This window comes from Chiroxiphia lanceolata, chromosome 3 (assembly GCF_009829145.1).
Source record: "Chiroxiphia lanceolata isolate bChiLan1 chromosome 3, bChiLan1.pri, whole genome shotgun sequence".
NCBI classification, from domain to species: Eukaryota; Metazoa; Chordata; class Aves; order Passeriformes; family Pipridae; genus Chiroxiphia; species Chiroxiphia lanceolata.
The window spans coordinates 39,177,203-39,189,398 of record NC_045639.1 but is presented as its reverse complement, the minus strand read 5'-3'; the positions used below and the strand labels follow the sequence as shown (position 1 = coordinate 39,189,398).

The following is a 12,196-nucleotide window of genomic DNA, read 5'->3' as shown; positions in this document are numbered from 1 at the left end:
TTCAACAGCAGCAAAGTGAATCAGCTGTTTCAACTGGTACTAGAAACATACAGAAACAGTACCCTATATCAAAATATTATTTAAATTGACATTGTGTATTGAAAAAACTTGTTTTATACAAAGTAATGCAAATAGACTAATAATTGATGTTTCAGCCTGGGACTTGTTTGTTTGTTTTTTCATACCAACTATAAATATTTTATTTAAAACTTCCAAGCTGCAAAAAATGAAGTCTGACAGTCATCTGGATTTTTAGTTCCTATGTAGTAATTTAAGAACATTTTGAGAAATTTAATTCACAGGACTCTCCTTTTTTTTTTTTTTTTTTCAAACCAGATTTTTAATGTGAGTCTTTAGGAGTTCAGAGATACTTTAGGTGTGAAGATTTTTAAGTATGTTATTTGCCATACATTTTGAAACAAGTTTTTTTTCTATAGTAATGTTTTCTTTACATACATAAAGACTGACTGATTATTTCCAGACTTGCAGAATCATATTCCTAGTTTGCATACGATGTGGTTGGACAAGTATTCATCTTTAAAATGTTCTTGGCTTAATTTGGATCTGTTTGTTAAAAGTAATTTCTTCACACAAATTCTAGTGTTAGAGAAAGCTGAACTGAGTATCTGTATTTACTGTTGATTCTACAGATACCTTATTCTCTCTTCAAATTGTGTTAGCTCAGCAAAATGAGAATAGTAAGAATCATAACTTGTTCTTTTAATCTTTTTCATGTGATTTAACTTTTGTGAAAAGATTCCCAGATGTCATTTAGAATGGGTAGTTCTAGAGTTGGAAAGTCCTGAACTTCTTGGAAGGAGATTTTACTGTGGTTTCACCTCGCTGAGAAAAAAATTTTCCTTTGACTTTGAGAGATTATTGGGCAGTGGTGACCTGTAACATTGACTGGAAACTGAGTAAGGCTCATTGGATTGGCAATTCTTGCCACTATGAAGGTATGAACAGGTTTTCTGAAGTGCCTTAGCAGACAAGAGAGAAAAGTTAGTAAGTCAGCTGTATCATCCAAGATCTTTGAAGTTTTGAGGCATTGTGGCTTGATACTTGGAAAAGAATACAGTCTGACATTTCAAAAGAACTTTCCAATCAAAATAGCAATGGATTGTATTAATAAATAATAGCATTTCGGCTGGAGTGGCATCTTAGGAAAGTAGCTGCCACTTTGCCTCTCATGTATAGTGAGAATTACTTTGGAACAATGATGTATAATTAATGGTATCATTAAAACTATGTCATAACTGAGTTTGACAGATAAAGTATTATTACAGAAGAACCAGAAAATAATGAGCTAACCAAACTAGCTCTTGTAGATAAGGTCACTTTTAGGTAGGAAACAAAAGATTACTGAAAATCAAAACTATTTTTCAACCTACATCAAACTTTTTATTCAGAAATGGTACAAAACAATAAATGAACAATTGTTTGTGGTTCTCAAGTCAATAATCCAGCCTAGACAAAGAAGCCAGACAACCTTTTTATATGCAATTTTTGTATCTGTTGTGAATATGGATTTGGCTGGTAGATTTGAAAATATTTCTGTCTTCATTCTTCATTGGCATTATTATGTAACACATACCTCTCAAATTTGGAAGGACTTTAAGTGGTTGAATTTTGAAAATCATGGCCTTTCTTTTGCTTCCAAGACCCCAGGCTGCATCTTGATAACTCTCTGCAATGGCATTTTAAGAATAACCTTAGCATGACGCACTTACTGCGTTGATGAATAGAAGCAATAATTTCTGCCCCCAAGTTTCTTTTCTGGACCAAGCGTGTATGAGAATCACATTTAATTTAAAATTGTTTCTTCAACCCTGCAATTGCTTATCTATTATGGAGAAGTGGAACTCTCCATAAAGTGGAACTCTCCATAAAGTGGAACTTTAAAGCCTAAGGCCATAAAAGACACTTAGGTCATTTGGTCTGCTGTGTGTTCATCAGTGACCAGTATATATTTCTGTTAGCAGTCACCCTTGCATTGATCTCCATAACCTATATTTGTCTAAATTTTAGTGCCTAAAAAGGCATCTAGTCTCAAGTAGAACACCTCAAAGAGATGAAATATCCACTCTTCATTGATAGGTCTTTAGAGTTTAGTTATCCCTGCCATTAAATAATTGTCCCTTTATGTGATTTATTGCAAAGTAACCCTCAGCTATGATGTTTTCCTCTGGCAGTATTGTGAAGTCATTTTCCATATACGTATGGAGTATGGGAACTTATTTGTCCTCAGGGGTGGTGGTAGTGGTATGTGTATGAAAATTAATTTGTAGAATTATTGAGATTTTTATTATTTTTGCTTCTGTTAAAAACATGCCATCTTCATCTTGGAAATGTAGTACAAGTTAAGTACTTCATGTTTACAAAGCTGGTCACCATAGGTAAAGAGTTACTGCTGTGTTCTTAGTACGCATCATGGTTTTATCTCTTGCAAACAGTGCAGAAGTTATTTTTGGAAATACGTGTAGAGATGTTTTCATACAACTTACGTACTTTTCCATAAATTCTTTTATTGTATATGGCAGTAAATTTCAGAGACTATCATTTAATTTCTGAAGGCTATAACTTATTTCTCTTGGAAAGCAGGTGTGCTTGTGTAAATGTAGTTTGATGCAAGGTAGAATAATCCTTTAGAATTCATATAACACATTAAAAATACATATATTACTGAATATATATACTTCTTTGCATATGGCATAAAAATATTGGTTTGTGGTTTGATTATGAAACTGAGTAGTATCTTATGAAAGTTAGCAGGAGTACCATGACGTGACTGTTAATAACTGGGAGTACCTAACTTTTCCTAAATAATTCAAAGTAAGGTAGTTGTCTTTACCATGAATAATGGAGCGTTCTTTAGTAAAGTATGCTAGGTTTCATATTAAATATTAATGGTTGTTTTCAGTTTGCTCTTCTATAATGTAAGGAATAGAATATGGTTTTTTTTGGGGTTTTTGACTGTTTATATGGGTATCAGTAATTATTTTCACTTACATTAAATATAATGTAATTTAATTATTTATGATTTAAACAACTGTGTTGTTATGGTTGTAGGCTGCTATTCACTGTATTGCAAGCTTAAAATCAGGTCTTGGATGTTATAGGTTAGATATTTGTGTATTAATGTGTTTGTGCTCTATAGCTGTGTTTTCTATCTCTTTTATTAGGCTGCTGTGAAAACCTGTGCAATTTTCATAAGTTTCACAAAATGTGTCTCCTTTATTTCCGTAGGTTGTGTAGCACGAACAGTAAATTCTCCCAACCAACATCTGTTAAGAACTGATGATGTTATTAGCTGCTGTTTGGATCTAAGTGCCCCCAGCATTTCTTTCCGAATAAATGGTCAGCCAGTTCAAGGAATGTTTGAAAACTTCAACATAGATGGCCTCTTCTTCCCAGTTGTCAGCTTCTCTGCAGGAATAAAGTTAGCATCCTGTGTAGTTGTTTTTTGTGGTTTTTTTCCCCCCTCAATTTGCTTTTTTTTTTTCTATATATGAGAATATGCTGAATATTTTCCTGGCTGCCTGCTCTGATTTCCCTTTCTGACATCTGCTTTTCTGGCAAAGTTCCACTTCTTGGGGTAGTGAGAGCTACAAAGAAGTCCTGAAGAGATAATGCATCTGTTGTTTTTCAGTACACCAGTGTATTAAGCTTCTTAATAATTTCTTTGCTGACGCATTGCTACACGTTCACTCCAGGACAGCATCCTTCATCAAGCTTTGATATTAAGAATATATTTTTCCTAACTCACTTCTTATGAGGTAGTAACTATTATTTAGAGAGGCACTATCTGCACTTACCTTAAGAAATGGTGGTCATACACTTCCTTTTCAGCAGGATGAGTTAATATAAATTCAGTCAATATGTACTGGTTTTCTATAAAATTTCAAGTCACACTTGAGATACCAGAATTCTGCTTCCATGTATTGAACAGTTTGAGACTATGATATTAAAAAAGATTGTGTGGTGTTCCAGTGGGGGGGGAACAACATTAGCAGGGCTGGCAAAGGTAAAGGCTGAAGGCTGATTTCGGTTGGAGGCAGAACAATGCTCTGAGAGGGTTCATTCAAAGAATCCCTCAGAAGCTAAGAGCTATCACATAGTGGGCACAACCTATCTTTTGTTCCAGATGGAAAATACACTTATTTAGACTTTGCCTTGGATAGTACAGGAGGTAGAATGTGGTAAAACTATAGATGTGCATGCTGCAAAATGCAAAGCTGTAAACCTGCATGCTTTATTTCTGTCATGAGAGAAATATTTTTGACAGACATTATTTGTGTGCTGCATACAGTTTTCGAGTGTGTTTTGGTATAGCATTAACAAAGATCTTGTGAGATAGTAAACAGAAAAGAGGCAAAATGATTCTGTGTTCAAGCTAGGTTTTTGGGTGTTTTTTGGTTCCTTCTGGATGGCAATGTTCTAGGATGATTTTTCAGTATTATGTCATTGCTATGTCATTTTGGTATTATGTCATTGCTGCACCATTATTGCCTCACTGAATGAATTTTTCAGTAACAAAAGACCATAAAAAAATTCACCATTTTTCAATGAATAAAAGAGTACTTTCCCCTGGCTTTCTATGAGTATGACAAATATAAGTTTTAGGGAAGGAAATACAGGAGTTTTCGTATTGTGTCGTAAGGATTTAGGATTTTGTGAGAGAAAAGTGAGAACAATGGGGTTTTTAGGCTCATTTCTCAAATGAGAGAAAATGGAGAGTCGCTAATGGAGGAAGTTCAGAGGCACTTGGTTGATTACTCTGGTTTATAATCCCTGCCTTCTGAGACTCAACAGGCTGCTGCTTACCTCATAGGTGTGCTAAGTAAACAGATTACTCTCTCTCTCAGTGCCTTGTTTTGGTCTCACGATTTAGAATACTTTTATGGAGGTAAAATTAACAAGAAGGAGCAATCGTTTACTTTCCCTGTGTTTTTATAACCTCCTGCATCATAACCACCAGCACCAGTTAGAGAAAGTGGAACTGTAAATAATGCAAAGAAGCTGCAACATTGAAATTTTTTCCTTTTTTTTTTTTTTTTTAAATGGCATGTAATAGTTGTTAGGCTTACAAACTGATTAGGCTTGACACCAGGGGTTTCTCGGTAATCTAAAGTAGCTCTGATGTTTACAGGGTACGTTTCTTGCTTGGAGGTCGCCATGGAGAGTTCAAGTTCCTTCCTCCACCTGGGTATGCCCCTTGCTTTGAAGCTGTCCTACCAAAAGAGAAGCTGAAAGTGGAGCATAGTCGAGAATACAAACAAGATCGTAGCTATACAAGAGACCTGCTGGGTCCCACTGTCTCTCTGTCACAAGCAGCTTTCACTCCAGTTCCTGTAGATACTAGCCAGGTATGGAAACGGAAAGATTTTGTTTTCCTTTCTTAACACACATATTGTAGGACTGTATTACTTCACATTTGATTCAATTTGCAGCTTGTCTCAAACTTGGTTTTTTATTGGGATTTGTTGAGAGATCTGGTTTGTACAAAGTTTGTTCTGTTTGGGTGATATATCAAGTAACTTATTTGTCATAGCCTCTTTCTCTCTTCTCTCTTTAGATTGTTTTGCCTCCCCACTTGGAAAGGATTAGAGAAAAATTAGCAGAGAACATTCATGAACTTTGGGTTATGAATAAGATTGAACTTGGCTGGCAGTATGGACCAGTATGTACCTTCAAAATTAATTTTCTCTTAATTGCATAGTATTATTCAGCATGCTAGTTTAAATGTGCTAATGGGACTGCATTTTTTATCATCCTCCCAAAATTAGTAAGATTTTAGATACCTTCACACCAGAAGCAGGTGGAAACAAACAGTGCTTGTGTGTTTTTGAACCAGAATTTTGGTGCTAAATCTGTTTGGTGCTGCAATTTTCAGCCAGTCTGTCAGCACAGAAAGCACATGGTGGGTTTTTCACCTTCTGTTTCTTCTTGCAAAAATAATTCAGTTGCCTGATGGAGTAAGCCAGTGAAAGCAGTTATTCTTCGTTCTCTTCACATGTGCTGACTGATATAGCTCTTTCAGAAATCCCAAATTTATTTTTCATGAAAAATAAGTATTGCCTATAGGAAATTTCATTAAATCTGCTTTTCTCCTGCCTTCTCTCCACTTCTTCAGTCTCATGTCTGTATTAAGTGCTCCAAATAACTATTATCTCTTTTCTACTTTTCATGGAGTATGAAAAAAAATTCTTTTTGAAGTTAATCAATAAAAAAGTATCCGAGCTTGTAATTTGGATCCCAAATGCTGGTGTTTATGAAGAAATTGCTGTGAAGGGTATATAGAAACATACATCAGGTACCAGATAAAAGTGTAAAAACATATGCAATCCATGTTTGTTGCAAAAAAGATTTAGAGGAGTTCAGGTTACAGATTTAATGTAACTGGACATAGTTATTATATTTGGTGTGGCAAATAAAATATTTAAATAACAGAGAATTTCTCTAGATTTTGTTGTTGTTCTTGATACCCCACCAAATCAAACACAACCCCCCAGTTAAATTAGCATGTCAAAACATTTTAATTTTGTGAAACAGTCTGCAGAAATTCTTAGTGTACCATTATTTACCAGTGAGAATCTTATTGTACAGTTGAACACTCTTTAAACAATATATAATATGTATCAAGTTAGGCAGCAATAAATTTAGTTATATTTGGAATAAAAATAGGTGCTAAATCTTACAAATTTTCTAGCTTTCTCTCTCTAGAGGTAGTGTTCTGTGATAGGATATGCTCACTTTGGGAATGTGGCAAAGTGTATGCTGATCATCTTCTGGAGATTGACTCCTTAATCATATTGGTTTTGCACAGATGATTTCATCAGTTTAAGCCACTGTGGTCAATTTTAGTTATCTGAATGGATGCATTGCAGTTACTGAGTATTGAGGGGAGGCATGGAACAGATATTAGCTGGTTTAGATGCACACGAGTCATCTAATCTTAGTAAGATTTGGTCTTTTTAATTCAGAGCAAGATGCACTATATGTAGTAGTCAGTGGTGTTTTATCACTCAGTCAGAAAGTTTAAAGGCTGAAAGACAGACAATCTGTAAATTTAAATGGTCCTCCATATTATTAAAAAAATCTGCTGTAGATTTTACATTTTATAGTTTACATTTGATATTCCCTTCTACATATATGTTTTATCAGATCTGTATGTAGTATCACCAAAGTGATACCTCATATTGCATATGATATTACTGCCGCATTCTACTCATGTAACAAAGTAAAATAGCAAGCTAATTTAGCAAAATTTAGGACTTCATTAACTGGCTTCCTTATAAGTTTGAATATGTGTGCTACCTATTGAAATCATCAGATGCATCTGCATATCTTTATTTCTGTTAAACATCTCTGTATATTTAAAACCATTGACAAAAATTAAGAATTGAGAGGTATGATGAGTTCTGCGACTAATATAAAGTATTTGCAAGGCAGTAAATTTTTATGTTGTGCTCAGAAAAAAAAAAAGTGATGGAAAGGCAACCTGCAAATTATGTTTACTATATAATAGAATTATTATACATTGTTGCTGTAGAGCAAAAAGAGTGTCACTAGGGGAATGAATTAACATTGGAATTCTGAGGAAAACACCCGCCATCCAAGCCTTAAATTAGCCGTACACAGCTCAGAGACTATACTGAATTTTTATTAATGCGCAGAGTACTGTAGATCTTAGAAAGAACTCTGGAAATAAACATTTTCAGTGTCCACTAAAAGATATTTCTCATTTTAGCTTCTAATGGATTTTGATCAAGTAGCTTGACAGTTGAATTGCCTGTATTGTCTGTCCAAAGAACATTAATCCCATCAAATGAATATAAATATCCCCTAGAGATTGTAAATATTTTTCAATCTAAAATATAAACAAATGGCTGTTGTTCAATTTGAGAATTATCATGTGCTTAGATCAAAATGCAAAAAATATGTTACTCAGAAATATTATGGAGAAATGTGATTCTTTTTTCATGAGATTGAATATACCACATTGAATAATGGGGTTAAGAACAATTTGGAAAAAGTATGACAGTTAGGCTTCTACCTCAGCTGTTAATATTCAATTTTCCAGCAGAATTATCTGATTGATCCAAAGTCAATAATGCTATTTTTCAATAACTTCCACTTTGCGGCTTTAAAGATTATTATAAATGATGAGCTTATGGTCCATCAAACATAGACACAAAAGTGTTATAATATATGGTTTAAAAAGTCACATCAGCTGAGCAAATGTTAACGCTTTCATTGGGATCTTTTAGCTAATATTTTCAAACTAATGTTTTTTTATCAAGCACCTGTAGATTTTGTGGACTGAATTCTAGCACAGGATGCTAAGTTGACAGCAACAGTGTTTAGTTATCCCAGCCTCCTAGGTTCCTTTCCTGATTCTGGGCAGTAATAGACTAAAACTGTGTAGAAATAGTGCAGGTTAAAAATGTTTTTGATCAAATTTTTAAGTTTATAAAATGTAGGATTTTGTAAATTATAGTCTGTATGGCTCTGCTATCACTACAGTAAAAGGAAATTCATCTTCCACTCATGTGACTGCTGAACAGTCACATTCTACTTGTATGATACTGGACGTGACTTAGAAAGAAACATTTTCTGAATTAAAAGATGGGGAATATTTATCTTTTATATCGTTATTTTCATTAAGGATTTAAGTACTATTTGTATCAACATATTTATATAAACTGGATGTAAAATTTTTCAAATATGAGGCTGAAGATGAGATTTTATGACTGTATGTTCAAAGCATAGATTGCACTGTTCTTGAGCTTTGCATATTTGCTCTGAACATCCATATAATAACATGTACAAATTAGCACTTATTTGAGATCTGCAAATCTGAAGTTTATTTGCAAATGCAAATTTTGCCTTCCTTGAACAGAATGATCATGCTCTGAGAATACAGAATACTTTCTGTTTTGAAGTGTTGTTCAGTTTGAGTAATTCTGACAGGATCAGCTTTAATTACTTTGTGGATTGGACTGTTTTTACATTTTTACATTAAGCTTATTTCTTTACTTTTTTTTTCAGATTAGGGATGACAACAAAAGACAACACCCATGCCTAGTGGAGTTCTCCAAATTGCCTGAGCAGGAAAGAAATTATAACTTGCAAATGTCACTTGAAACACTGAAGTAAGTTGCTAAAATTTTTGAAGTTTATAGTTAAAATTTTCTAAGATGGCAGTTTCCAGAATTATAAATTGACACGTAATTAAAATTTGACATGTAGTTGAGGGCAAGAATATGAAAATGAGGGAGTGAGATACATTAATGAGTAATGTATTTGGCACTGAAAATGGCTTTGATAGTCTTTTTACTATCTGTGAAATTTTAGAATTATTGTGGTAATGCTGGTTATGAAATGGCAGAAACTCAGACAGTTTTCATGTAGTTTTGAGGAAAGAAACAGATCCAAGCTTTGAAAAAAATCTGCTTCTTATTTGGTTTAATTCAATTTAGTTTAATTTCTTTTAATTTTCTTTATTGATAAAGCACACTTTGACACTCAATAGATATTTTTTTGGATTTGACTAATGACGAACTTTGCTTCAGGACACTTAGCTGATAGTTCTGTGTTATCTCTGCATGCTGCCACAGAACAGACAGTAGTAGACATTCCCTACTTTTATGGATGAGCAGTTAGATATGTGAATGTTGTAGAAGCTCTCCAGTTGGAATGCTAGAAAATTTCAGGGGGATGTTAAAGGGTTTGTTCAAGTAATATAGTTATCTGTCTCACAAAGATACAATTCTTCACCTCAGCTTTGTCAGTCAAGCAGGTGCAAGTTCTTACTTTGCTGTGAATACATTGAAAAATCTGTGTTAAGTAATTTCTTCCATATGTAGCATTGCATTGTAGTCAACCTGTTAAAATATTTCTCAAACTGATAAATGCTCTGTGGTGTATGTGGTTCTCAAGTCACTAATTTCTGAAATCTATTCTTTTTTCTCTTATTAAAAGGTAGTTGTTTTTTCCTGCTCATAGAGTTTACAAAAATGAGTGTCTGCAGGTGATATTAATTTTCTGTGAATATTTGTCCTATATTAATTAAGTATTTACCATGTAAACTGATGGTACAATATAGTGTTTACACTCATAATATAAGGACTTTATGTCCTCATAGTAGAAAGTTAGGTAGAACACACCTCCTACACTTGCAGATTTCTTTCAGGTCAGCTTCTCTGCACTATTACCTGATCCACCATTTCCCCAGTAAATAAATTACTTGGTGAAAAACATATTTATGACCCTAAGTGTTAAACAGTTTCTGGAGGGATATTTTGGCACTATTTGGAGATAAAGCATTTGTAGATAAATTGAACTGGAAGCAAGAAAATAACTTCATATTTGTCTTCAGCTAGATATTAGAATTTCAAGGAATGTTTTTGAGACTCCTGTCAGCACAGCAGTGTGCTAAGAATTCAGAATACATTCTTCCTTTCTATTTTATGAAACTACAAAAGATAATGTCATTAACTTTCCTTACAGCTGGATCTTTTCCTAGAATAATCCATTTAATATGACTCAGGCATCAGAAAAATCTTGCTCTCGTAATTAAATGCACACTTCTAATGTTTGACTAAGTATTAAACAAATTTTATGAGTCCTTACATGAGTACTGGTTCAGGACCCAGGGCTTTTCTAATCTAACCCTGGTAAAAAAAAATCATTTTATAAACATATAAACTACGGATAACTTTTATTTTAGTAATGTTATCACTTACTCTAAAAAGAGCCTTTTCATTAAATGGATAATATCCAAAATAGAAAACATTCAGTTTTTCTATGGCTTTCAAAATTTGTATGCTTACTGAGCTCAGTCTTCATTACATTCTTCTATTATTCCTTGTTTTCTGAAATACACAGTTCTAATTTTGTAATATCATGTTATATTTATCATGCAGACATCTGTTGTTTCCTGACTGGAATAGAAGTTTCTTGCCCAGGTTATTTCTGCAAGTTTGGAAAGGTGGAAAAATTAGCACACTAATCAGTTCTAGGTGATCTAAACTGTGATATCTGGAATTGTAAGCTGTCTTGACTGTTTTGCTTCTAATCTACTAGCTGTAAACCTCAATGAGTGCAAAAAGGGGAAGAAGGAAAGAAAATGTTCTTTTAAAACTTTCCCTAATAATTTTCTTTACAATTTGCATCGAAGCTGCCTACTGCATACCTGAAATACTTGCAAGACATTGAGAATTACTCTGACTGTAATTGTGTTTTCTTTGTTGGTTTGTTGCGAACTTTGCTGCCAGCTTTGCTGCCAACTTTACTAGATGAGAGTCAGAAACCGAGGAAGTTCTGAGTCATATTATCCAATATGACAGTTATTTTCAATATATTTGGATCTGTGTTTATTTTTCAATATGATTGAATATTTTATGAACTATAAAAATGATACACTGTAGGAAATGTCAAGATTCAGGAAAGAGTTGCCTCTGAAGATGTCATGGGATTTAAAATATGCTTGCTCATACTGTTTCTGCACATTCTTCTATATATTTTGTAGTTTGGTCTTGTACATTTTTTTGTTTTTATGGCTCATTATTTTGTGACTGACTTTCTCATGTCTATTTACTCAGTTTTATGTGAAAATTGCATGTATCAGTGTGATGATGAGAGCAGCATTCAGACACTTTTAGTTTTCTTGTTTAGGTTTGAAGTGCTTTAGTGGTCTTTCAGGATCTGTCAGTATGGTATGTCCTTTTATTCTCCTGCGCCACTCTGATATGCATTTGTTTTATTTGGGTAGAGATAATGTAGTGTCCAAATTCGTGGCTTACACTACAAGAAAATTAGGCTTACCAGAGGTTAGCTCCTCTATACTACATTCTACTGTTAGATATGTTTCTCTTATTTATGCTGGTGATAGCTGCATACAAATCATATACTATTTATACCAGCTGAAATTTAGCTGCATGGTGTGCAGATGGTGTGTTTTGACAGAGGTAGCCACTGCATATTGATTTCCTCATTTCTGATTTTACTGTCTAATTTTAAATCAAGTTCACAATTCATAACACTAGGATTTACTTCATGTAGCTAGCACTAAAAATATGCTGTAAGAATCTCCTTGAAACACGCAATTCATCTGCCAAGAGAAATAATGTTAGAGTGGTATTTATGCTCTTTTTTTCTCCAATCGGTTCAAGAGCAGTAAATATGGTTAAAG

At 33.8% G+C, this 12,196-nt stretch overlaps 1 protein-coding gene across 8 annotated transcripts in view; it reads left to right on the top strand.

Annotated features, from left to right (window-relative positions):
* Positions 1 to 12,196, top strand: part of RYR2 (ryanodine receptor 2) — a 392,367-nt gene that overhangs the window by 219,541 nt on the left and 160,630 nt on the right. For all 8 annotated transcript variants that reach the window (XR_004355863.1, XM_032681773.1, XM_032681774.1 and 5 more), the window contains 4 exons: positions 3,247 to 3,439; positions 5,150 to 5,366; positions 5,576 to 5,680; positions 9,052 to 9,155. Coding sequence is in view for 7 of the 8 variants with exons in the window: in XM_032681773.1 (XP_032537664.1) it covers positions 3,247 to 3,439; positions 5,150 to 5,366; positions 5,576 to 5,680; positions 9,052 to 9,155 (619 nt within the window). In the remaining variant the exon portion in view is untranslated. The remainder of the gene's footprint in view (positions 1 to 3,246; positions 3,440 to 5,149; positions 5,367 to 5,575; positions 5,681 to 9,051; positions 9,156 to 12,196) is intronic.